General features: G+C 63.0%; 3 protein-coding genes across 9 annotated transcripts; all 3 read left to right on the forward strand.

The window, feature by feature from the left end:
• The first annotated feature begins 82 nt into the window (after nucleotides 1-82).
• Nucleotides 83-9,988, forward strand: SHC1 (SHC adaptor protein 1). Of its 6 annotated transcripts, XM_073888660.1 has the most exons (14): nucleotides 83-248; nucleotides 1,241-1,455; nucleotides 3,541-3,708; nucleotides 4,317-4,387; nucleotides 4,907-4,970; nucleotides 5,097-5,216; nucleotides 5,456-5,509; nucleotides 5,692-5,743; nucleotides 5,892-6,018; nucleotides 6,683-6,884; nucleotides 6,979-7,048; nucleotides 7,129-7,263; nucleotides 7,415-7,653; nucleotides 8,390-9,988. In XM_073888660.1, the coding sequence occupies exons 3-14, from the start codon at nucleotides 3,544-3,546 to the stop codon at nucleotides 8,516-8,518; spliced, it is 1,428 nt and encodes a 475-aa protein (XP_073744761.1). In that variant the 5' UTR covers nucleotides 83-248; nucleotides 1,241-1,455; nucleotides 3,541-3,543; the 3' UTR covers nucleotides 8,519-9,988. The 6 variants fall into 6 exon arrangements, with proteins under 6 accessions (XP_073744761.1, XP_073744763.1, XP_073744760.1 ...); XM_073888659.1 differs by lacking the exon at nucleotides 1,241-1,455 and having other exon boundaries at nucleotides 84-248; XM_073888661.1 differs by lacking the exons at nucleotides 83-248; nucleotides 1,241-1,455 and adding an exon at nucleotides 656-1,095.
• Nucleotides 9,989-10,173: 185 nt separating this feature from the next.
• PYGO2 (pygopus family PHD finger 2) lies at nucleotides 10,174-14,164 on the forward strand. Its single transcript, XM_025858701.2, has 3 exons — nucleotides 10,174-10,476; nucleotides 10,847-10,896; nucleotides 11,492-14,164. The coding sequence occupies exons 1-3, from the start codon at nucleotides 10,374-10,376 to the stop codon at nucleotides 12,557-12,559; spliced, it is 1,221 nt and encodes a 406-aa protein (XP_025714486.1). The 5' UTR covers nucleotides 10,174-10,373; the 3' UTR covers nucleotides 12,560-14,164.
• A 771-nt stretch (nucleotides 14,165-14,935) lies between these two features.
• On the forward strand, nucleotides 14,936-24,161 carry PBXIP1 (PBX homeobox interacting protein 1). 2 transcript variants are annotated; one of them, XM_025858697.1, is made up of 11 exons: nucleotides 14,936-15,007; nucleotides 17,196-17,282; nucleotides 18,477-18,603; nucleotides 18,833-18,897; nucleotides 18,976-19,141; nucleotides 20,358-20,591; nucleotides 20,711-20,734; nucleotides 20,997-21,052; nucleotides 21,179-21,283; nucleotides 21,791-22,959; nucleotides 23,386-24,161. In XM_025858697.1, the coding sequence occupies exons 2-11, from the start codon at nucleotides 17,232-17,234 to the stop codon at nucleotides 23,429-23,431; spliced, it is 2,043 nt and encodes a 680-aa protein (XP_025714482.1). In that variant the 5' UTR covers nucleotides 14,936-15,007; nucleotides 17,196-17,231; the 3' UTR covers nucleotides 23,432-24,161. The 2 variants fall into 2 exon arrangements, with proteins under 2 accessions (XP_025714482.1, XP_025714481.1); XM_025858696.2 differs by having other exon boundaries at nucleotides 14,942-15,007; nucleotides 20,997-21,079.
• Nucleotides 24,162-24,753: the final 592 nt, after the last annotated feature.

Consider the following 24,753-nt stretch of genomic DNA (forward strand, 5'->3'; position numbering starts at 1 on the left):
TGGCTATCCCTGCCCCCGTGCGCGTTCTCGCGCCGCCATTGGCGGATTCGGGAAAGTGGGCCGGCTGAAGGAGGGACGCTGAGGTAGAGGGTCAGGGGTTAGTGAGGCCGGAAGTGGGTGCAATAAAGTTTCTTCAAGGAGGCCAGGCCGGGGAGAAAGTTGGAACGGCCAGCTAAGGAGGCAGTGTCGTGATCCGGAACAAAATCGAGCCGCGGTGCGGTGCGGTGCGGAGACTCCATGAAGCCCTGGTGAGTTGGGTCTTCTCCCTCTCCTTAGGTGACCCACTCCTCCACCCCGGAACCCCTCTCCCGGGACCCTACTTCCGGTCTTCATTTGTAAGTCCCGCCCCCCTGAGACCCCCTCCCCGGAAGTCCCACCCCCCATCTTCAGGGGGCTCCCCGAACCCCGATTTGTTTTCTGTTGTCCACGACCCCACCCTGCCGCCCAGCTTTCCTGGAAGTCCCACCCCCGGACATGCTTCCAAGCCCTACTGCAAGAAACCTGACGGTAGTTCTTCCAATTCCCCGAGACCCCGCCTCCTGGCGACGGGTCCATCAAAAAGCCTATCTCCCAGCGGGCCAGGGCCCCGCCCCTCGGCGGACAGGCCGGGCGCGGGAGGCCACGCCTCCCCGGGGCCCCGCCCCTTCCCTGACCACGTCGGGCCGTGCGGGGGGCCTCGCCTCCTGGAAGGCCCCCGTGCACGCGACCTAGGGGCCACGCCCCCTCGGGAACGCTCCGAGTGGGACCTGGGTCCCCTTCTCAGAAGCGCTGTCTTGGGTCCTCAAACCCCTTTGCAGACAGAGTTCCCTTTTCTCGCTTGGGCCTCGGGCCCAGCTCTCCCGAGCGCTCCTGCCCCGGCAGGTGGGAAGTCAAAGTGCCCCGCCCGGTTCTGAGCAGTGCGAGGTCCGAGGCAGCACTCTACGTCCCCCTGCCCCCTGCCAAGGGTGGACCCGCTGGAAGGGGGCTGGACTTGGGGTTTGGCGCGAGAAGGGGAGAGGGGCTTGCTCCCGGGTTCCCAGCCCCGGAGTTTCCCTGCCCAGGACCGACTCCGCCCCAGAGACAGCTGTAGGTCTCACACCTGCACCTCGGGACCTGGTAGGGCCATGGGTTTGTTGGCGTGTGACCTGCGGGTGCGACAGGGGCGAAAGTTCTCTGCTGCCAGAAAACGGTGGCTTGGCGTGGGTGGAGGGGGCAGTGACCTTTTTGCTGTTTGATTTTTTTTCTTTTTTTTTTTTGGAAGGGACTCCCCAGCCTCCACCGTTTCTTTGGCTCTTCTCCGCCCCCTAACCAGAGTTCTTGTCTGGGCATTCCTTCTGGTCCCGCTCGCCCAGCCTTCCCTTCTGGAAACATTCCTGAGGCTTTCGCCATTTCCTGCTACTTGCCTCCTCCTCCCTGCTGGGCCGAGAAGCCAAGAGCAGCTTCTCCCCCACACCCAGCCACCCCGACTCACAGTAGGCAAGCTCCTTTCCTATGCAAATTTAAAGAGCCCGACTTCCTCTTTCTTTCCTTCCAAACGCCCACACCTGTTGGTTGTTCCCTGCCTCTGGATTGTGCGGGCTCCCGCAAGAGGAGGGCGTCCTGGCCTGTGTGTGTGTGTGGGGGGGGCGGCGTGCGAGGCCAGGGCAGAACCCCTTCCTCAATCTCTCTAGGCCTGAGAGCTGAAGGCCTGAGGAAATGGAGTGACTAAGACCAGGGGAAAGAGTTTAGCACAGTATCTAACACGATTTAAATGCTAGTAGTATCAATGGCTATAGTTTGCGTCTTTGTATCTTCTGGAATTTAAGAATAGGTAATCCCAAAATGAGCGTGCGGATCGTATGTATTTTGTCCTACTTCTTGTTTGGTGACTTTGCCCCTTCCTCCACGGCCTCCTCTAGCAGAGCTGTGTCTGCGAGCCTCGTGTGGAAGGGATGGGTGGGGCTGTTCCCTGTGTCCAGCCCCAGCCCACCCCTGGCACCCTTGGCACAGGTTTGTCTTCTGCCCCCTCTATCCTGTGCTGGCCTGGAGCCCCCACTTCTCTTGGAGAATTGTTTCACTCTCCCATCTCCTCCAGCCAGACTCTGCCCCTGCTGTTGGGGGCACTGTGCTCCGTGGTGGACACCTGCACCTTCCCTACTCACCACTGCAAGAGGAGGGGTATGAACCTGTCTGGCGGGTCAGAGCCCTGCCACCTCTCCACCCAGCCGCCCCTGACAGCTTGCTTTGCTGACTCGGCCTGTGGAAGGGGGCACAGAAGAGTGCTGGGCAGGGGGCCGCTGCTCCTTGGCATGGTGGATGCCGTGGTAGGGCCCCATCAGCCTGTCCTCTGCCCCAGCTCCCGCCTGGTGTGCCACCCAGGTTGGACCTCGTTCCCTTTACTTCTCCAGCTTTGCTCTTCCTCTTGGCCCCTCTCTGCGTCCACTGGGACCACTTCCATCCTTTCCCCTTTTCTTAACCTGCTGTCCGCAGCTGTGGTAGCAGAGGGTGCTAATGGCCCAGGCTCCCTGGGGCCACCACCCGACTGTGTGGTAGTGTTATAGGGGTGGCCTGGCCTGGAGGAGGGGGGCATTTGAGTGTTCCACCAGGACAGGAAGGAAAGTGCTGAGCTCAGGGATCCCCTCCCTTTTCCACCCCCAGCTCCCTCTGTTTCCTTTCTCATTCCCCCTACCCTCCTGCAGCTTCCTGCTCTCTTTGACCTGCCCATGTCCTGTGTGGATTGATCCAGACCTCCTCTTATTTCCCTCCTTTCCTTCTCATTCCTACATCCTTCCCTCCCACCCCCACTTTACTCCTCCCCAGATTACTGGTGGTTTGTCTGGGGGCGGGGGGGGGGGGCCGGCATGGAGAGCTCTATCCCTGCCAGAGTTCTAGGCTGGGGCTGTGGTGGGGGCTTAGCCCCTTGCAGCCTGTGAGTCAGCACTGTCCTCGGGATTGGTCTCTGGCCTTAGCTCTCCGCCCCTGGGGAGGAGCCAGGCAGCTCTGGGTCCAGCCTGTTCTCTTCTCAGCCCGAGAAGAGGCTCCACGCTGGGCGGGGATGGGGCCTGGAACCATCTGGGTCTGAGCCGGGGGCGCTGGCGCTGGCGCCTCTTGTCCCTCACCCTCCCCAGGACCCTTGAGATCCTGGGCCATAGAGGCCCGGTCAGACTAAGGGCCTGGGGATGCCCCCTGCCTGGCCCCCTTGCCCTGACCGGCAGGGGGGCCGGGCTGGGCAGCAGCCTCCCTCTCACAGCAGCCATGGATCTCCTGCCCCCCAAGCCCAAGTACAACCCACTTCGGAATGAGTCTCTGTCATCGCTGGAGGAGGGGGCTTCGGGGTCCACCCCACCGGAGGAGCTGCCTTCCCCATCGGCCTCGTCCCTGGGGCCCATCCTGCCACCTCTGCCTGGGGATGATAGTCCCACCACCCTGTGCTCCTTCTTCCCCCGGATGAGCAACCTGAAGCTGGCCAACCCAGCTGGGGGGCGCCCGGGGCCAAAGGGGGAGCCAGGAAGGGCAGCTGAGGATGGGGAGGGGATCATAGGGGTGGCCATGCCAGACTCAGGCCCCCTGCCCCTCCTCCAGGACATGAACAAGCTGAGTGGAGGCGGCGGGCGCAGGACTCGGGTGGAAGGGGGCCAGCTGGGGGGCGAGGAGTGGACCCGCCACGGGAGCTTTGTCAATAAGCCCACGCGGGGCTGGCTGCATCCCAACGACAAAGTCATGGGACCCGGGGTTTCCTACCTGGTTCGGGTAAGTGACCATCCTCCCGTATTCCCTCCTCCCTCCTGCCTCCCCCCTCCCGGACCCCTCCGGTTCCTCTGCTCACTCCAGCCTTACCCGAGCCTCTTGTTTTCTGCTCTTCCCGGCACCTCCCTTGGTTTCAGGGTCCTGTTTCTCATACCTTTCTGGCTCCTAAGCTGCTTCTGCGGCCCCTCCCCTTCCAACTCTGCCTGGGCCCCTTCCTTCTTGTGACACCCCCCCCCCCGCTCCCCCCACCATGCTTAGCACAAAGCCCAGCACATTGCAGGCCCTTAGTAAGTGTTGGAACGAGTGGGCCTTGATTGTGTCCCCCAGCCTCCTCCCTCTGGGGATGTCACTCCACCCCCTCTCCCGCCCCCCCACCCCCAGTGCCCGTCGCTGCCCCCCACATTCTCCTCCCAGATGCCCGAGGCCCTCCTAGCTTGCCCCTTCCTCTGCTCCTTCTTCCTCTGATCTTGCACGTAGTGGGGTGTAGCCGCAGGCAGCGCAAAACTTGGTCTTTACTCTTTCTTTAGGGAGCACGTAGGGAAAAGGCACACGGCTCCTTGTGAAGGGGTGGGGGGAGGCGGCTGACTTGTCCCCCTCCATCCCTCCCTCAGTACATGGGCTGTGTGGAGGTTCTGCAGTCAATGCGTGCCTTGGACTTCAACACCCGCACCCAGGTCACCAGGTTAGTGGGGAGGGGGCAGACGGGGGGAGTCCTGGATTAGTGCGGGGAGCAGGGGAATGGGTCTTAGTCGCTTGCTAACCATGGCTTCTCTTTAGGTAAAGGGGATTGAGAGAAAGTTAGGGGAGTGAGTCTAAGTCTGAATGAAAAGAGGCACCTCTGGTCTGGATCCTTCTTACTTATCCAGTCCTGTGAGTGGTGGGGGAGGTGGCAGAGCCAGCCGGCAGCTGGAGCCTGAGTATAGAACGGGGTGGGTGGAAGGTTGCTGCTGCCTTTGGGAAGAGGGAATCGGACATTTGGTAGCTGGAAGGGGGTGGGGCCAGACCACTGAGGCCCTAACCCAATCAGCCAGGAAGTGGCCTCTCCATGTCATCAAATATTAAAGGCCCTTAATTCAATCCACCACGACAAAGAGCCTGGAGTGCCCCTGGAGTCTGGCCTGGTCTTCCCCTCCCCCTGCCCTGTGGCAGCCCCAGCTGAGTGGGAGGCAGGCTCTGGGTCTAAGGACCCCTTTCTCCCCAGGGAGGCCATCAGTCTGGTGTGTGAGGCTGTGCCCGGTGCCAAGGGGGCGACAAGGAGGAGAAAGGTACCTGGGGCCGGTGGGGCTGGGCGTGCTGCTGGGAAATGTGGGGGAGCAGGCCAAAAGGCAGAGGGTGGGGGATTCCTGGTGTGGAGAACCCCCAGCTTCTGAGATCCTTGGGCCCTTCCCTAGCCCTGTAGCCGCCCGCTCAGTTCCATCCTGGGGAGGAGTAACCTGAAATTTGCGGGGATGCCAATCACTCTCACCGTCTCTACCAGCAGCCTCAATCTTATGGCCGCAGACTGCAAACAGGTTGGTGGGGTTGGGTGGGGGGCTAGAAACACTGTCGGGAGGGCTGGGCCGGGACCTGGTCACAGGGCCAGGAGCTAAGACAGGAAGGAAGGAGGAGCTTAGGAGGACCTGGGCTAAGAAGCCAAAAGGGTGGGACTGACACTCCAGGGCTCTGGGGCGGGGCTGGGGGTGCCCAGGTGCCCAGGGCTGCCTGACCCATGCCGTTCCCTCCTTTCTCTGTGCCCTGCACTAACCCTCAGATCATCGCCAACCACCACATGCAGTCTATCTCCTTTGCGTCCGGTGGGGACCCGGTGAGTTGGGCAACAGGGCGGGGGGGGCGGTGGTGGGAAGAGTAGGGGCCACACCAGCTGGAAAAGAGGGTGTGCTGGGATCAAAGTGGTGTCTGGAAAGGCCTGGGTTGTGTAGGGGTCAGGGGTGAGGTGGGCTATATAAAACTGAGCTAAGGGGCTGCTTCTGACCCTGCCCACCCCAGGACACAGCTGAGTACGTCGCCTATGTTGCCAAAGACCCGGTGAATCAGAGAGGTGAGGCGTGGTGGGGAGCGCTGGGTGGGGCCAGCTATCCGAGAGGCAGGTGAGCAGGACCTGGGGAGCTAAGCAGGGGCTCCTGCCGGGAAGACGAGGGCCCCTGGCTGCGCCTCCTCCCAGCAGGCCGCCTCTGCTGTGCCCCCAGCCTGCCACATCCTGGAGTGTCCCGAAGGGCTCGCTCAGGATGTCATCAGCACCATCGGCCAGGCCTTCGAGTTGCGCTTCAAACAATACCTCAGGAACCCGCCCAAGCTGGTCACCCCTCATGACAGGTGAGCGGGTGCGGAGGGTGAGGGGCAGCTTCTGGGCCCCAGGTCCGAGTGGAGAAAGCAGGTCTGCTCCACTGCTCACACTCGAGCCCAGAGAGGGTCGGGGGTGAAAATAACCTGTGTGCGTGTTTCCCACTTCCTGCTATTCTTGCGTTTCCTGTGGCTGTCAGGAAAGTCTGGCCGGGCCCTGTCTGCTGCAGGCCTGCTCTTCCTCTCGCGTGCCGGGCCACCGCACTGCCCGTTTCTCCATCCTTAGGGAGGGAGGATGTCTGTTTCCTGAGAGCTCTACCTTTCTTTCCCACCTTAAGGCCGGTAGCTATTGAGTATTTAGAGGAGATTGAACTATTTTGGAGCACATCCCTTGCCTCCTTGTGCTTCTCCTCCCTATTGGGAGAGAGCATGATAATCGAGGGCATGAACTCTAAAATCAAATCTGATATTACAACTCAGCTCCGCAACCCTTTAATTGTGAAACCACAGGCAAGTTTCTCCACCTCTGAGCCTCATCTCTCTTCTGTCGCTGTGGAGGGAGGTAATAGCTACCTTGCAGGGCTCCCGGGAGGAGGGCACGCTGTGTCTAGAAAACAGCCAGCCTCAGGCCCGCCCTGCAGGAAGTGCCCGGCCCATGGCCACTGTCTGTGCCCTCCCTCCCTCCTGTTCCTCTCAGGATGACTGGTTTTGATGGCTCAGCTTGGGATGAGGAGGAGGAAGAGCCACCTGACCACCAGTACTATAATGACTTCCCCGGGAAGGAACCCCCCCTTGGGGGAGTGGTGGACATGAGGCTTCGGGAAGGAGCCCCCCCTCTTGGGGCTACTCGACCCACTCCACCCATTGGCCAGACCCCCAGCCACCTGGGAGCAACGCTGGTAAGTTACTTGGATGGAGGTGGGCTGGGCCTGGGACCTGGGATGGGAGTGGCCGGTTTGGGCTTCTGGTCTCATCTTATTTTTGTCCCTACAGCCGGTGGGGCAGCCTGTTGGGGGAGACCCAGAAATTCGCAAACAGATGCCACCTCCACCACCCTGTGCAGGTGTGAAGGGAGCGGGGAGGTGTAGGGGCAGGGGTGCAGGAGGCAGGGCTGGCGTCACTGTGACGCCTCCCTTTCCTCAGCAGGAAAAGAGCTCTTTGATGATCCTTCCTATGTCAACGTCCAGAACCTAGACAAGGCCCGGCAAGCAGGGGGTGGGGCTGGGCCCCCCAATCCTGCCATCAATGGCAGCACGCCCCGAGACCTCTTTGACATGAGTGAGTGCTCCTCTCTCCTTTTCTGCATCTATGTCTTCCCACTCGGGTCCTCTTCTGCCCTGCTCTCCTTCCAGGCTTTTGCTCCCTGAAGGTCTGGGTCCTGGCCTGTGTTGTGCCAGCTGCCTCTCTTGCCCCCTCTCTGAACCCCCAGAGCCCTTCGAAGATGCCCTTCGGGTGCCTCCGCCTGCCCAGGCCGTGGCCATGGCTGAACAGCTCCGAGGGGAGCCCTGGTTCCACGGGAAGCTGAGCCGGCGGGAGGCTGAGGCTCTGTTGCAGCTCAACGGGGACTTCCTGGTGCGGGAGAGCACGACCACGCCAGGACAGTATGTGCTCACTGGCTTGCATAGTGGGCAGCCCAAGCACCTGCTGCTGGTGGACCCAGAGGGCGTGGTGAGTGGAGCAGCGGTGTGTGTTGGGGGGGGGGGGGGCAGAAAGGGCTCCTGCGTAGCCATGCATCTCCCCTCGCTGCCTCCCACTTTCCCTGCTTGGCATGTGAATATGGGCACCCTTCCCAGCGGGATGGCATCCTTCCCTTCTCATACCCGAGCCCGAGCTCTGTTCCTTTCAGTCCTCAATTCCCCAGCCCTGACGTGCGTCTGAGCTAGAAGGTGTTTAGCTGGCCCGAGCCCCTCTTCTGACAGACAAGGACACCATCCTGGAGAGGTGGTGATGGCCAGCGTCGGATGGCTAGAGCCTGGAAACCCCAAGTCTCCTTTTCCAAGAGGAGCCAGGGACCTCCCCAGCACCTCCAGACTCAGGGCTCAGCTCGGCGCCCTGTCGCCTGTCCGCCCCGCCCCCCTGCCCCTCCTGACTTTGGGCTCTTTGCTACAGCAACCCCAGCCTCCTTTCCCCATCTTCTTTGTAGCGTGTGTCCCCCTCTGACACATGCCACCTTCTAGGTCAGGGGAGTAGATATCGCCCAGCTTCTCAGTTTCTGGGGCTGATGTCCTCTCTGCCCCCTTCCAGAACTGGCTGTGGATTCCTTCTAGAGAAGCTTCAGTGATCTGGACTGACAGCACTCCCGTCCCGGTCTCTTTCTCCTTCCTCAACCCCCTTGAACACTCCAGTTTCTGCAGTCTCGGGGGCAGAGGTCTTAGTTGACTCCTCACCTGAATTCGCTCCTCAGGTTCGGACAAAGGATCACCGCTTTGAGAGCGTCAGCCACCTCATCAGCTACCACGTGGACAATCACTTGCCCATCATCTCTGCGGGCAGTGAACTATGTCTGCAGCAGCCCGTGGAGCGGAAGCTGTGATCCAGCTCAGTGCTTTCTCCCCGAAGGGGCCCTGTCGCCCCTTCCACCCTACTCCTTGATTCTCAGGACCTCATTTGGGAGTGTTCTGTGGGCTTGGCCTTGTGGTGGGGCCCCGAATAGTGTGGACATGGTTCAGCATCCGGCTGAATGCAAGGGTTTGTCAGTAGCCGGGGGTAGAATCCTGTTTCTCCCCGAACTTTACCAAAGTATTACTGTACAGAGTGGCTCCCTTCCCTGGGCCTTTCCTGTGCCAATCTGATACCCCCTTCCCCAAGAAGGCGGGTGCTTGAGGCCTAGGCAGCATGCCTCCTTGAAGTGAGAAAGGCCTAATGGGGCAATCACCTTTCCAGGGAAGGGGGAATGAATCACGCCTTTGGTCTACCCCTGGGCTCAGGGTACCCCAGACCCCTCTCAACAGCCCTCCCTCCAAGTGGTTAAACTTTGTGCCTTTGACCATGTCCTAGGTCTGAAGATATTTTATGCAAAGAGTTCTTGAGCCCCTGAGGTCGAGGGTGTGGGGGTGCTGACACCTTCTTGGCTTCTGGGACCCTGTCCTCTCCTTGCTCAGCACCCCCTCCAGTTTGGGTTGGGAGAACAGAGGCAGGAATGGCAGCTGTCCCCTCTCCCTGGGGATAGGCAACCCTTAGAGATTGCCTCAGAGCCCCCCTTCCTGGCCAGCGGGGGGATGGACCCCTCCCTTGCTCAGTGCCTCCTGGCCAGGGGGGGGCCCCTCACTCAAGGGGTCTGTATATACATTTCGTAAGTCGTTCCCCCCCCCCCATGTTGCATGCATATTATACTCTACAGCCAAAGCATAGTCCTTGGTCCTGCAGCCTCTACCCCTGCCTCCTACTGGGGTGGGCGGGTGGTGGGGGTGGGGGCGGTGACTGGATTCGGGCCTCCTCAACTGGTAACTCTCCCAGGCGGATTTGTGGAGGCAGGAACGGGGGCATTGAGACGAAAGCAGTAGACAATCCCCAAATGCCATCTGTAGATTTGGGAAGGCATTTATTTTATATGCATATATTTTAGGGCTGTAGATTTATTTTCCTTGTTTTCCATGGCTTATCTTCAGCACAAAATGACAATAATCTACGTGTACACGTCACCTCTGACTTTTCAAAGCCCTTTTACAATGATTGGCATTGTCCTCCTCCCAGCCTTCGAGGCAGTTGGGCCCGACAGCATTCTCTTTTCTACCAGAGACCGGGGTCTGAGAAGCAGATCCTGAGCCAGGACTGGACGGAGCGAAGCGGGGGGCCGCAGGGGTGTGAGCAGCTTCACACCTGCAGTGACAGGCCCTGGTAGAGGCCGCCTGCGCCACCCCGCCGGCCCGGAGCCCCGGAGCCCGTCCTGCCGCTGCGAGTTTAGGTCTCGGTCCTGGCCTTTTCGCTTCGTTTGACACGGTGTCTCCGCGGGTCTCACTATACCAAAGGGAAATCCTCTTCATTAAAGTCCCTCTTTCTTGTACCTCGGCTTCGTGGTCCCTGTTGCTGCCCGTGCTCGGTCGCCGCTTCCACCCCGTCGGGGGCGGGGGGCGGCCCCTCCCGCACGGACGTGTCCCCGCCCGCGCCGCGCACCCCCTCGGCCGCCGGGTGGTCCGGCCCGGGCCCCGCCCCCTCGCCGCGCGCTGGTGGCGTCCGCGCCGACTTCCGCTTCCGGCCGCCGCCGCCGCCGCCGCTGCCGCTGCTGCTGCTGGTGTGGCCGCGGGCTGGCGGCTGGCGCTCCGCTCGCCCCCCGGCCTCACCGCCTGGCCTGGCCGCTCCTCGCGGGCGCCCCGACCCCCCTCCCGGCGATGGTGCCGCCCGAGGGCGCGTCCGTCCCCCGCCACCGCTGACCCCGGCCCCCCCGCCCCATGGCCGCCTCGGCGCCGCCCCCACCGGACAAGCTGGAGGGAGGTGGCGGCCCCGCACCGCCCCCTGCGCCGCCCGGCCCCGGGAGGAAGCAGGGCAAGGCCGGTGAGAGCGCCGAGGGGCTGGGCCCGCGGGGCCCTCGGGGGGCCGGGGGCGGGTGCTCCGGGGGCCCGACGGGAGGCTCGGGCGGGAGGGGTGGGGGTCGGGTGTCCGAGATGGAGGATCCCGGGGTTGGGAGACACACGGACGGCCGGAGCCCCCGGGGAGTCGGAGGGGCGGTCTGTTGTTAAAAGGAAGAGGCGGCTGAGAGTGTGGTCGTGCAGCGTGTCTCGTGTGGCACCTTTGTTCGTCTTGGTGGAGTCAGTGGGCGAGCGCCTGTCCGAGTTAGAAGAGCTGCTCCAGGCGCGTCCGGGGGCCTGGCGGTGGGGCAGCCTCAGGGAAACCTGTTTGTGTCCGCCTTCTGCTGCGCTTCCAGGTCTGCAGATGAAGAGCCCAGAGAAGAAGCGAAGGAAGTCCAACACTCAGGTGAGTGCGGCTTGATGGCGGTGGGGTCGTTCGTAGCCCCCGCTGCCGTGGGTGTGTACCTCGCCCAGGTGCGGGGCGAAGAGAAAGCTGCTCCGCTTCTGGCCCTTCCGCTCCACTTCCTAACAAACGGGGGGTGGGGGCGGTCAGGCCGTGGGACCACTGATCTTGTCAGTCAGGCCGGGGGTCTTCCTCTCCCCCCACGTTTCCTGTCCTGGTTCGCTCCTGGTAGGTGACACCTACCACTTACTGAGGTTTTTGGTAATGATTTCTGCGGCACTTTGTGATAACGGCGCTTTAACAGTTTTGGGAGGTAGGCATTGTCCCTATTTTACAGACGAATCTGAGGCTTTAAAAAGTGGAACGCCTGCTCAAGGGTCTTGAGGTTATTCGGCGTCAGAGCTGGGATCCCGGCACAGTTCTGCCTGCTTTCTCCGCCCTCTGTTTCTCTATTGTAGTCTGAGGTCTCTCTCGATTTACATCCGAGTTGGCCGTTAGGAGCGTCCAGAACACGTTCTGTGTTTCTGCTGCTCTCCTGGTTTTTAGCTGTGTGTTCCCCCCGCGCATGAACCTCTTTCCCTCATCTGTTCCCCACTAGGGCCCTGCATACTCACATCTGACGGAGTTTGCGCCACCCCCGACTCCCATGGTGGATCACCTGGTTGCATCCAACCCTTTTGAGGATGACTTCGGAGCCCCTAAGGTGGGGGGCGCGGCCCCTCCATTCCTTGGCAGTCCTGTCCCCTTTGGAGGCTTCCGTGTACAGGGGGGCATGGCAGGCCAGGTACCCCCAGGCTACAGCACTGGGGGTGGAGGGGGCCCCCAGCCTCTTCGTCGACAGCCCCCCCCTTTCCCTCCCAACCCTATGGGCCCTGCTTTCAACATGCCCCCCCAGGGCCCCGGCTACCCACCCCCAGGCAACATGAACTTTCCTAGCCAACCCTTCAACCAGCCTCTGGGTCAGAACTTCAGCCCTCCTGGTGGGCAGATGATGCCAGGCCCGGTGGGGGGATTTGGCCCCATGATCTCACCCACCATGGGACAACCTCCCAGAGGGGAGCTGGGCCCCCCTTCCCTCCCCCAACGCTTTGCCCAGCCAGGAGCACCTTTTGGCCCTTCTCCTCTCCAGAGACCTGGTCAGGGGCTCCCCAGCCTGCCCCCCAACACAAGTCCCTTCCCTGGCCCGGACCCTGGCTTTCCTGGCCCTGGTGGTGAGGATGGGGGAAAGCCCCTGAATCCACCTGCTCCCACTGCTTTTCCCCAGGAGCCTCACTCAGGCTCCCCAGCCGCTGCTGTTAATGGAAATCAGCCCAGTTTCCCCCCAAACAGCAGTGGGCGGGGTGGGGGAACTCCAGATGCCAACAGCCTGGCACCCCCCAGCAAGGCGGGTGGGGGCTCAGGGCCCCAGCCTCCCCCAGGCCTGGTGTACCCGTGTGGCGCCTGTCGCAGTGAGGTGAATGATGACCAGGACGCCATCCTGTGTGAGGCCTCCTGCCAGAAGTGGTTCCACCGTGAGTGTACAGGCATGACAGAGAGCGCGTACGGGCTGCTGACCACCGAGGCCTCCGCCGTCTGGGCTTGCGATCTCTGCCTCAAGACCAAGGAGATCCAGTCTGTGTACATCCGTGAGGGTGTGGGGCAGCTGGTGGCTGCTAACGATGGGTGATGCCGACCAGGGGGATGGTTTCCACTGGCTTCCCGTCTCCATGGGGCAGAAACACAGTGGCTCCTGGGGGCAGAGAAGGAACTGAGGTGGGCAGGCAGAAGAGCCTGGATTGCTCACTTTTCTGGAAACTTACACGTACACGTTGAGATCAACAGAGATCCAGGGAACCAAAGCCCTGCCGAGCACTGTGGTGGCTCCAGTGCCCGAAGGCTGAGGGGTGTGGCTGCAAGAGAAGAGAGGCTGGAGGAAGATCTGGAGGGCAGGGGTCTCCTCCGGGCAGATGATGGACGCCCCAGCACCTGTGCCTAACACTCCTAGCGAGCCCCACAGCTGCAGCCTTAGTGTTTGGAGTGACGTGGTAAACGGTTTGGGGTCCCATCCCTGCAGTAGCCTTTTCATGGGCTTTAGGAGACAGCTTTAGGGAATAAATGGGGAATTTTCCTTTTTCTCACCCTCCCCTTGCCTCCTCCTAAGACTTAACCCGAGTCCCATCCTTTCAGAGAACCAAATAGCTTGAAAAAGCAGGAGAGCTCTTGGCTGGGGCAGTTTCTTGGTGATTTGGGGCTTTAAGACTGTCTGTGGGTAAGAGATGATGTCCGGACATGTGTCCCTCATACCAAAGCCACTGGCCCTTTCTCAGCCTCTTATGGGGTTTTCTCCTAATGACCATATTTTGCCAAAAATTGGGATATGCGGTCTGACAGACCGGGATATTTGAAGTTCAGACCGTCCTGGAACGTGGACTCTGCTCGCATGGCCCTCCCCGGCTCGCCCATTTATCGCACGGTCTTGTCCGCGCTGGTCTAGAGCTTTTGGCCCTGTGTTCCTCTGCCTCCCTGGCTCGGCTGAAGGAAAGCCTGGAAAGGCACAGAACCCTTATACCTCATCTGATCGAAGGACCCCTGTCCCAGCCCGTGGGGGAGGGAGGCGGCGGGACGGCCGCTGCTGTGGCCCTGAGATGCAGTCCAGGGTCTGGGCGTGTTTGGTTTCTCTCTCCCTGCCCTTCTGGGTATCTTGGGCCGGGTGATTAGCAGTTTTTCCTCTCAGCCAGAAGCCTGCACTGGGCTTTATGTGTTCCTATTTTATTTTTCAGGCACTGCCTGCCAGAGATGGGCCCAGGGCCTGGTGGGAGCCCTGCACTGCAGCTCAAGCACACATTCCTCAGTGGGGTGGGGAAGGCAGGCACAGGCGTGGCCCAGAGAGGAGCTAGTGGTCCCCTGGCCGCTTCTCTGGGGACCCTAGCCTGTGAAGACTTAGCAAATGTACTGCAGAGCGCATTTGGCTGCCCAGGTGGGGCAGCGGCTTTGAGGCTGTGGGAAAGAAGGGAGGGGGTTGGGGGCTTCTCTCTTCCAGGGACCAGCCCCCTCCCCCCAGCTTTGTGTTGTGTTTGTTGTTTTGTTGCCCCTCTTTTATCTGTTGCTATTTTTGTGATGTCTTCCTCCCCTGCCCCCCATCTCTGCCTTTTGTAAGTGGCTCCTGGGGGAGGAGTCTGCTCAGTCCTTCTGTTCCTCTCCACTACTTTTTGGAAGAAAATGGGGGTGGCAGAGATGTGGTGGGGGTCTTTTGTACGGTTGGATTAATAAAAGGACTTGAAAACCCAGACAAGGACTCCTGCTGTTTCTGCACACAAAGGTTGGAATGAGCCTCTCACCGGTGGGAAGGATGCTTGAGGGGTGAGGATACGTTATGTGCCCCAGGGTTCCTGGCGGCGGGCCCCTGAACTGATCCTGGTACTAGTCGAGGAGCCAAGGGAGGCCCTAGTGCGCCACCCCTGCCCGAGTCCCGGAGTGAAAACACGTCTCCTTTCTGGGCACATTCCTGGGCCAGGGCTGCAGCCAGGGCCTCGGGGACAAGTGCCGTTGGTGTTTCTGGGTTTAGCACCCCCTCCCTGCACCCCCGGTCAAGTGTAGTGGGAAGGGGCTGCCCCTGGTCCAGCAGATTTCATTTGGGGACGCTTCCCAGACCCCCACCCCTCCCCTTCTAGAAGAGTAGCATCGGCACCCTGCCTCTGCACCGGAGCTGGGGGAGAACAGCGGGAGAGCTATTGCCAAGCCTCGGCTCGCCGTGTCCCTTCCCCCATCCTGCAGCTGCGTCTGTCTGTCCTACGGTCGACCTTGGCCCTCTGTCTCGGGAGGTGCCTCTGCCTTTCAGTTGGGTCTTCCTTCTAGAAACTGTCTAGACGCCGGGAAAGGAGGGGTGGTCACCCGAAATGCAGTTCGCGGCAAGCGCAGTCCGTCCCCGGGAGGTCAGCCGGGGTCCGGGGCCGGTGCAGGTCCTCCTCCCCGACCCCGCCTCTCGACTCCAGCTCTTATTGGCCGAAAGTTTCCGCCCCCTCAGGGAAGTTGACCTCCCATTGGCCAGCCCCAGTCACGTGAGCCTCCCTCCCTCCCGGGGCTGGAAACCCGGGGCGGCAGCAACAGGTCGGGTGGAGACCGAAGGCGCAGGCAGGTGAGGCCCTACGGGACGGGGGCCCTCCGGACCCGCCGTGGGACCGGGGGGCGCAGCCGGGCGTGCGCGTCGCCGCAGGGCCGCGGTCGGGGGGCGCCCCGGGCGGGCTCCTGCGGCTCCTCCGCTTTAGAGGTTTGGGGGAACCACTCTTGGAGGGGCGGAGTGCGGCTAGCCAGAGGGGGAGAGCTCCCCCTTTAGCTGTCTTTTAGAAATGGCAGAAGTGCCCAAGCCTGAAAGTGTGTTTTTGTTGGATCCTGCCCGACTGCGAGTGGGGAGGGGGTGTAGGCGGAGAGGTCGGCGAGAAAGAGCTCTGGAAACAGCGCGGGGAGGGGTGGAGGTTAGACCGAGGAAGCAACTTCCTAATAAGGCAAGGAGCTGCGGGCCGGGGAGCGCGGGGCTAGCTTGTGGCATCTGGGATGGACTCGGCGGCGAGAGAGGGAGCCGAGTTGGGGACCCTCAGTGCAGGGGTTCCAGGCTGTCTCCTGTTTGGGTCTCCGAAGTGTTTGTCTTCTTGACCCAGATACCGTGGCTGGTTTCCATGGAGATGGCGGGTCTGACATCACCCTGGTTGCCATGGTGCCTGGTTCTGGAGGACCGGAGCAGGCTGTACACAGCCAGGGATAAACAGGGACTTCGGCCCAAGCTGCTGCCACTTCCTTCCTGCCACCACCTGTTAGCAGTCACACGCAGCGAAGGGGGATGGGGGGGGGGACGATGACAGCCCAGTGTGTGCCTGTGGGGGGGGCGGCTGGGCCGGGAGCAGCAACGGGGGGGAGGGGGGGGGGGGGGGGGGGGGCGGCGGCTCGGCGACCAGCAAGGGGGGAGGGGGGGGGACAATGACAGCCCAGTGTGTGCGTAGGGGGGCAGCCGCTCTGGGGATGCTGCAGAAGCTGGCCAGGGTGTCCTGGGGATGCCACTTGTGCTGGGGAGGCATGGGCATTGGGGAAGACACTGTGAGGTGTCTTTCGCAGCCGTGGATCTCAAAGGGCCACAGGTCATTAGAGCACTGTGCAGGAGGACTTGCACCAGCTGAAACAGAAGGGGGCCGCGTGGGGATGTCATGCTGCAGTACTTCTTCCCAAGCCTCCCCTCCCTTCCCGGGGTCTGTTTACAGAGCCCTGTCCACTTGCTGCCCTTTTGGCCCCTCAGGAAACAGTCACTTACCATCTGAAGGACCACAGTCCAAGACTTGGGGGGTCAGCTCGTCTGCCCCTCCTGCCTTGTGCCAGGCCCCAGTTGCAGCTGCCCAGCCTGAGGGGACAGTCCTGGGCCTGAGTGACAGGATAGGTCTCCCTCCTCTTAGCCTGCTTTGTATCAGGCTTTGGAAGCTGGAGGACTTCCCACCCCAGTCCTGCCAAGTCAGAGTAGATTAGCGAGGGGCAGGCCCACAGCCCTGCAGTGCTTTGCAAACTGTAGTCTTTGTAACTCTGAGCTGTCATGAGAGCCCTTCCCCGTAGCCTTCAAGTTCCCTAAGATGGAACTCTGCAGATCACAGAGCAAGGAAACCGAATCCAGAAAGGAGAATCGGCGTGACGAGGAGACTTAACTAAGGGTACCTGCGAATGGATCTGCCAACTCTTCTCAGGCCTGGCTGCACATGAGGACCGTCTGGGAAGTTTTTAAAAAGACCCAGGCCTGAGCCTGACCCTGAGAGCAGTTAAATCAGATTCTTAGGTGATTCCAGTGAGCAGCCGGAGCTGGGGATCCCTGAACCAGACCGTGTGAAGGGCTGATGCTGGGTGGGAGTCCTGTCTTCTGAGCCCTGGTGGGGGAGGTGGTGGTGATGGTGGGAAAGTCTGGGGTGGTTATTTTCCTCACTCCTCTCATCAGCTGCTTGTCCCTGGCAAAGTCAAGTTAGCCATCCCGTATGGCCTTCATCTTCCCTGACTCTAGCCTGAGGGGGCTGGCCTGGTTGGCCCCCGTAGCCTTTCCAGCCCTGTGCTTTGACCTTTCAGGATCAGTCCAGTCTTCCAAGGCCTCGCTGGTCCCCGGGAGAGGTGAATTTCTCTGTGTTTGTTGACAGGTTTTGATTTGCGAGGCTGGTACTGCCCAGAACAGTGGAGGTGTTAGGGTTAGAAGGGTTGGTTCTGGAAGCTGCTGCCCAGCCCTGGGACCCAGCCAAGGCTCCTCTCTGCATCCTGCCTTTGCGGAAGGGAACTGGGGTCCTGAAGAGCGCTTTTCTCTGCAGGCGGCGGGGACAGTGGCTTCACAGACCTCAGCAACTATGGCTTCCTGCCCAGACTCTGACAACAGCTGGGTGCTTGCCGGCTCGGAGGTAGGGAGAGCAGGCCTGGGAACCCCACGGAAGAGAGGTTCTGGCAGGCCTGGGCTGCTCCCTGGGTCTGTGCCCTTCCTTGGTGCCCACGGTCACCTGTGTCACCTCCTGCTGGCTGCCAGGGGAACACTCAGGGGCAGGAGGAGGGAGATCGGGCCCCAGGAATCAGGTGGCGGGACTTGGACCGGGCCTTGAAAGAAGGGTACCATGGGGTCAGCTGCGAGAAGTAGGGGACCGGCGTGAGGAGAGGGTCTGGGGCAACAACAGGAAAGCCATTTTGGGGGAGACTGAGGCAGTCCACGGGATGAGGTGGAGACGTGGCTAGACTGTGCTGGAATGAAGTGGGAGGCAGAGCCTGGGAATCCCCGAAGACCCAGGCACCCAGGCGTCTTCCTGAGGGGGGGTCACTGAAGGGCTTTGGGTCAGAGGGACTCAGGACAGTCCGTTGCCCTGGGCAGAGGGGCTGCTGCCGTGGGGGTGGGGTGAGCAGGGGAGCATTTTGAGGGTCCTGCAGTGCAGCTGGTGGTTGGCAGGGCAGGAAGCCAGTGGGCTCCCGTGTCCCCAGAGCCACTGAGAAGGGAGAACGGGGTCGTCAAGGGACCCAGCCCTGGCGACTTGCTGTGTTAGCACTGCAGGGAGCTCCCCGCCCCGGCCCAGGTGGGGCTGGGGTGAGTTGTGTCCTCTGGGCAGCGGTGGGGCGTGGGGTGTGCGGGGCAGGGCAGGGGCTGGAAGGGCCTGGGAGGCGCAGGTGACGTGGGCGGCCTGTGGCGTGGACAGCTACAGGGAAGCCGATGGGGCCCCTTAGCCCCCAGGGGGCTTGCCTCCACCTTCCAGCCAGTTGCCAGGCTTCATTTGTGGGGAGGCGGGGAGACCCAGGCTTCAGCCGGCTGCTTTGGGAGGGTGGGGCGGGGGGCACCAGGTCTGTGTGATCTGGTGTCTTGGTCCAGTGGCACTTTTTAACTGAACAGAAATAGCCTCTGGAAGGTTCCTCACAGCAGCAGGTGAGATTAGGGAACGGCCCAAGCCCACGTCCAGCCGACCCCTGCCGCGCACCTTGCCTCGGCTCGTGACTGAGTGTGAGATGTGGGTGGGGGTCGCTGAGCGGTGCGGCGGGGCCCAGGGACCCCAGCAGAGCCCCCCGTGCTCCCGGATTTGTCCTCTGCAGCGGCCTTCTGCCTGCACCCCTTCCCTCAGAGCCTGCCCGTGGAGACCCTGGGCCAGGAATCCACGGTGGACACAGCATCGGAGCGAGCCCCCCAGGCCCTCGGGAGCCCCTCCAAGGCAGCTTTGGAAGAGTTAGCTGGGGCTGAGGCTGGAGGAGGTAACAGGGCTCCCCTGGGGGCGGGGCCCCCGTTTCCTCCGAGACAGGGGGTTCGGTTCTTCTTTCCTGGGTTCGTCCTGGTCTAAAGCCTTCCTGCCTCGTCTCGTCCTGGTGCTTTTCCGCCCTTCCAACCCGGCCGGGCCTGCAGCAGCCGGAGGGCTGTGTAGGAAGTTCGTCTGGGGCACCACGGGGCAGTGGTGTTCCTCCTGGGCCTTTTCTTCCACCACAGAGACCGTCTGCCCGAGCGAAAGCTCCCAGTGTGGGCCCCTTCTGTCAGAGAAGACTGAGGCGGAGGTGAGGGCCTCTCAGTGGACCGGGGGGGGGGGGGGCAGCGGGCAGGGGCCCGGAGTGCTCACGGCCGTGTCTGCTCAGGGGGACCTGGAAGGCGATGGCTGTGCTGGGGGCCCCCCTGGCCCAGGAGACACGCTGGTCCAGGGAGACTCGGACGAGGCCCCTGCGGCAGCAGGCCTGGGACCGGACACAGAGGATGCGGAGGGTCAGAGCCCCCCGGGGAGCCTGCCTTCGTTGCCCAGCGCAGGTGAGATGTGCCCCTCGTTACTCTCCTTCTGGAAGGAGTGGGGGACCAAGTGCTCGCGGCCGAGCATGGCTGGGGTCCGGGCCCTAGCACTTAGTGGCTTAGGGGTCTCTTTACGCTGTGTCAGTGAATCCTCACCACTGCCCCCGAGGACACCGGGGCTCAGAGAGGCTACTTGATGTGACCAAGGTCACGTAGCTGGTAAGTGGCAGGGCCCGGGTCTGCCGGACTCTTCCCCTCTGCCACGGGGCTTCTTCTCTCGCGTCTCGATTCAGCTCTCATCCCCTGAGCCTCCGACATGTGTCCGCTCTGGGCCCAGGAGACTCAGAGGGGGACGGGCCCCGTCAGGGGCCAGGCTGAGGGAAGGGTGAGGGGGGCGGGCACGCTTGGGGGAAGGTTCACACTGGAGGGCTTGTTGAGTGCAGCCCTGAGAGACAGGAGGCTCTGGGTCAGTAGGGTCGGAGGAAGAGCATGCTCCAGGCCGAGGCTGTCGCATCTGCAGAGGGACGGGTCCGCCCGTCCTGTGCTAAAGAGGTGGTGTCCAGGGCTTGTGGCCGAGCAGCATATGACTCCCATCTCTGAGCGGTGACAGGTAGAGGGAGAGGTTGGGGCCATGGAGGGGGTGAGTGCTGAAGACCACCAGGCAGGCAGATCCGGGGTATGTGATGCCAAGTTGTCTGGGTGTGAGGCAAACGGGGGGGCTTAGGCAGCCCGAGGGTAGCAGTGGTACCTTTCTCGGAATGGGGGGTGGGCCTGGAGGAGAACCAGCGTGGAGGGCAGCATGCTGAGAGCTTGGTCCCCGGGTGACGGCAGGCGGGAGTGGCTGGCCCATGGCCAGTCGTCCGGGTCAGGAGCCAGAGACCGGGGGCTCGCCTGTCGTGGAGCGAAGTCGCCGGTGGGGACGACAGTGCAGTGAGGCGGACAGTCCCCCAAGCACCCTCCCTTTAGGCCAGGAAGAGCCAGGAGGCCCGAGAGGCGGTGGCCAGGCAGATAGGAGCTGCACGGGGGGCTTGAGGTGAAGCACGCGTGGGAGGAAGGGGGCTGAGTTAGGGTAGAGCTGCTCCTTGAGTTTGCGACTTGGAAGACTGGTGCCCCCCTCGGCTGGGCGGGGCAGTCATCGCTGCCCGGGTGGATGCGGCCAGGGTCCCTGCGCGCCCCTGTCTGCGGTCTCTGACTGCGTCCTGCTGTCCGGTGGCCTCACTGCCATTCCTTCCTCCAGCTTGGCCCAGGGAGGAGGCCCACTGCTCTAGCAGCGAGGACGACACCGATGTGGACGTGGAGGGTCTGCGGAGACGGCGGGGCCGGCAGCCCAGCGCTCCTCAGCCCGTGGGGCCCCTAGGCACGGGGGACCAGGCCAGAGGCGAGGGTGCGGGCTGCGAGCTGGGCATCTCCCTCAACGTGTGCGTCCTTGGGGCCCTGGTTCTGCTGGGCCTGGGGATCCTCCTCTTCTCCGGTGAGTCGCCCCTCCCCTGCTGGGGCCTGTGTCCGCCTCTGGCCCTCCCGCCACGCCGCAGCCTGCTCCCCACCCCGTCCTCTGTGGGCCTCACCACGCTCCTCCGTCTCCATCTGCAGGTGGTCTGTCAGAGTCGGACAGGGGTGAGTGGGGACGGGGCCTGGCTTGTCCTGGCCGAGCCCTGGGGGAGGCTGCCGGGGCCGGTTCTCTGGGGCTGGCCATCTCTGACTAGTGACTGGCCTTTTGGCTGTTCATGCTGACCCTGGGCCCCTTCCCTGCCAGTCCTCTCAGCCGTGGGGCCTGGGTCCGGGGCAGGAGAGTGGCCGTGTGTGTGTAGGGGAGGGAGTGGGTGGGAGAGGGGTCTGGTGTGTGCTGGGGCCGTTTGGGGACTTGGCTTTCCTGCAGGGCCCGTGGAGGAAGTAGAACTGCAGGTCTTCCCGGACACGGGGTTGGACACGGAGGTGCGTGATGCTGCGGGGGACGGGCAGGTATGCTCCCTGTGCCCGGAGCTGTGCGGAGCCGGCTGGGGCCGTCCAGGGCTGCCTGGGCCGTGGGGCCGGAGGGGTCACTGGCTCCTTTGCCCTCAGGATGGGGTCCCACGGCCCTCTGACAGCGTCCCCAGCCTGCAGAGCATGGCCCTGCTGCTGGCCAAGGAGAACCAGGACATCCGGCTGCTGCAGGCCCAGCTGCAGGTGCGCATGCGCGGGGCAGGCGCCAGGCGGGCCCTCCCTCAGCCGGGTGCTGCCCTCCTGTCTTCCCCCAGAAGAAGCTGTCTTTGCTACCCCCCACCTCAGCCCTCTCTCGTCCCCTGGAGAGTGTATTCACAGTCCTCCTGCCGAGGCCCAGGCCGGCATGCCTGTTGCCCGCTGGGCCCCCAGTTGATGGCTCTGCTTTGCCTGGAGCCGTGGAAGCACGAAAGGGAAGGCAGTGTGGGGGTCAGTCAGTAACGTCTGTGCTGGGTGTGGGAGGTGGAAAGGACAGCAGGAGCCACATTCGGCTAATCTCAGGCGAATCGCAGCGCGTGCCTACAGAAGGACGTGGTCTGTGAGGGAATTTGAGGTCGCAGGCTCGGGTGCAGGTCGTGGGTGGCAAAGAAAAGGAGAACCAAATTCTCTGCGTGGGAATGGGGTGGACGCTCATGGGGTGGGAGGCCCTGGGCCGGCCCTGACAGGGCCCTCCTGTGGCACCCCCCACCCCAGGCCCAGAAGGAAGAGCTTCAGGGCCTGATGCAGCGGCCCAGAGAACTGGAAGAGGAGAACGCCCGGCTGCGCGGGGCCCTGCGGCAGGGCCAGTCCTCGCAGCGCGCCCTGGAGTTGGAGCTGCAGCAGCTGCGGGCCCGGCTGCAGGGGCTGGAGGCCGACTGCGTCCGGGGCCCGGACGGGGTGTGCTTCAGCTGGGGCTCCCAGGGTGGCAGGGTCACGGAGCAGCCGGGTCCCAGGGAGCAGAAGCCAGACGCTGGCTTCCTGGAGCAGAAGGAGCGGCTGGAGGCTGAGGCTGAGGCCTTAAGGCGGGAGCCAGAGAGGCCGCGGCAGCTGCTGGGGTCCATGCAGCAGGACCTGGAGCAGAGCCTAAGGGGCGCGGGCCGTGGGGACCCGGCGCCTGCTGGCCTGACCGAGCTGGGCCACAGACTGGCCCAGAAGTTCCAGGGCCTGCAGAACTGGGGCGAGCATCCTGGGGTCCGTGCCAATGACTCAGAGGCCCACTTCCAGAGTTCTAGGGAAGGGGGTGGGAGGGAGAAGTGGCAGGATGGGCAGGGGGACCGGAACGCTGAGCCCCGGAAGCGCAGGAAGGAGGGGTCTGGCCACGAAAGAAAGAAAGGCTGGCGGGGTGAGGGGGACAGGGAGCTGGCTCGGAAGGGGAAGGAGGGCAAGCGCCAGGGCCCCAAGGAGCCCCCTCGGAAGAGGGGGGGCCCGCAGTCCTCCGTGGAGAGGCAGAAGCACCCTCGGGGCAGGGAGGGGGCTAAAGCCGGGCCTGACCCCCTGCCACTGTGGGCAGCGCTGTCGAGGCACAAGTACCGGGCGCCCCAGGGCTGCTCGGGCGTGCGCGAGTGTGCCCGGCAGGAGGGCCTGGACTTCGGCGTGGAGCTGGCCCCGGTGCGGCGGCAGGAGCTGGCCTCTCTGCTGAGGGCTTACCTGGCGCGGCTGCCCTGGGCCGGGCAGCTGTCCAAGGAGCTGCCCCTCTCGCCTGCTTACTTCAGCGAGGACGGCTTCTTCCGCCACGATCGCCTCCGCTTCCGGGACTTCGTGGATGCCTTGGAGGACAGCCTGGAAGAGGTGGCCGTGCGACAGACCGGTGATGATGATGAGGTGGATGACTTGGAGAGTTTCATCTTCAGCCACTTCTTTGGAGACAAGGCACCAAAGAAGAGGTGGGGGCCGGGGCCAGTGGAGGGGGGCGTATCTGGAGGAGCAGGGGCCGTAAGGAGGGGTCTTCGTTGGAGCCACTTTTAATCCGCACCCGGCTACCCTCGGAGCCTGTCTTCCAGGAGCTCACTCTGTAGTGGTCTGGGCGGCCCCTCTTGGCCGGACCCGGCGGAGGGGCCGGGCGGGGGGGGGCGGGAGGGAGGTTTCCCATGAGCTGCTCTGTCCCGCTCAGACCCAGGCGCCCGGGGCTAGGGGGGTTGCTTCGCCTTCCTGCCGCCCTGACTGGGGACTTCATCCTGGGGTCGCGGCCTGGTCCCTGTGTTGGCTGCCTTTGGAGGAACAGGGTCCCCTCCCCTCCAGGAGCCCCTTCTCACCGCGTGGCATCGTCCCCTGAAGACCTCTTCCTGCCCCCACCCTGTGTCTCCCCACAGGTCAGGGAAGAAGGACAGACACTGGCGGGGCCCGGGGAGGGGCTGAGGCCTGGCATCCCCTGGCCCCGGGGACCACGGGACTCTCCTCTGGCTCCAAAGGGAAGCAGAATCACGCAGTGCCACCCCGATGCCCCGTCTGCTGGGAAAAGGCCTTGGCTGCATCTGTCTTGCTGTCTATGCAAACATGTGCCAGTGCGGGCTCTGGTGGGAAGGGGGGCGGAATCCTGACTCTGCAGCCTCGGCTTTCATCCTCGCGCGCATGCCGCCCCACTGTGGGCCCCTTGGCTCCACGCGCTGGCCTGTGCCCCCTGGGACGGGACTGGCCTTGCTGGCTGGAGGCCCAGCACGAGGGCTTTCCCTGGGGTTTTGTTAGACTTGAAGCAGCCATCCCCCGGGGAGGGGGTGGTGAAGCCCCCTTTTTACCCCTGCTTCTCACGTGGCCGCACCTTCCTGTGGGAACTGTAGTCTCAGACCCCAGTAAAATGCTGTTGGAGCTGTGGGGTGGGGGCTCTGTCACGGCGGTGGTATCTGAGCACAGGGGCCCCCACGCCCACCTTGTCCCCCACGCCACCCTCCCGGCCACCCGTGGGCCCTCGGGGCCGGAACTCCCCATTCTGCTGGCAGCCGCCTTGGGCCCCCCCCCCCCCGGGGAGATGGAGAAAATGAGCATAGGTTTTGGAGTGTGCTTCCGTCCCTGGGAGCCTAGCGTTTCTGATCCTCAAAATAGGGGATTGGACGCGGCTGGGGAGAGATTGAATAAAGCAATGTAAGCAAAATGCCTGTTCATAATTTGCTCTCCGAAGCTGTCAGTCTCTAGGGTGTGGAGGAGGAGGGAGGCGAGGACCCCCCAGCAAGCTTCTGGATTGGGTGCGCGGGGGAGCCACTAGGGGGCGCCCTGGACCCACGTTTGGTGCAGACCTCGCCTCCGCCACTACTTCGTGCCCGCCCTGCGCTCTCCCGGACCCCAGACCGCGCTGGGCTCCTCCTCAGGACTCCTTCTTCCTGAGGGCCTCCTTGATTGCCTGGACATCCCCCGTGTGTGTAGGGCAGAATGACGCGCTGAGACCTCGGGCAGGGGAGAGCGCCTGCAGGCTCCAGGAGGGCGCTGGGGCGGGCGGCAGGTGCTTGGGGGCCCGCTGGCTGCTGCGGGGCTTTAAGCCAGTGAGCTCATCTGAGTGGCTGCGGGCGGGGGCGGGGCCCTGAACCCGGAGCCGCCAGTGCGCGGTTATAAGGTCTGGGGGGTATGGGCAAGTGTTCAAGAACGTGGCATCCAGTGGAGCTGCTTCCTGCGGCAGGAGGGACTCGTTAGACCTAAGAAGACTCTCCTCCTAGGCAGAGGGTCCGTGATAGGGGTTAGGAGAAAGCGGG

The sequence above is a fragment of the Callorhinus ursinus genome, unplaced genomic scaffold (assembly GCF_003265705.2).
Source record: "Callorhinus ursinus isolate GAN/ISIS: 27379988/994484 unplaced genomic scaffold, GSC_fseal_2.0 scaffold92, whole genome shotgun sequence".
In the NCBI taxonomy this organism is placed as follows: domain Eukaryota; kingdom Metazoa; phylum Chordata; class Mammalia; order Carnivora; family Otariidae; genus Callorhinus; species Callorhinus ursinus.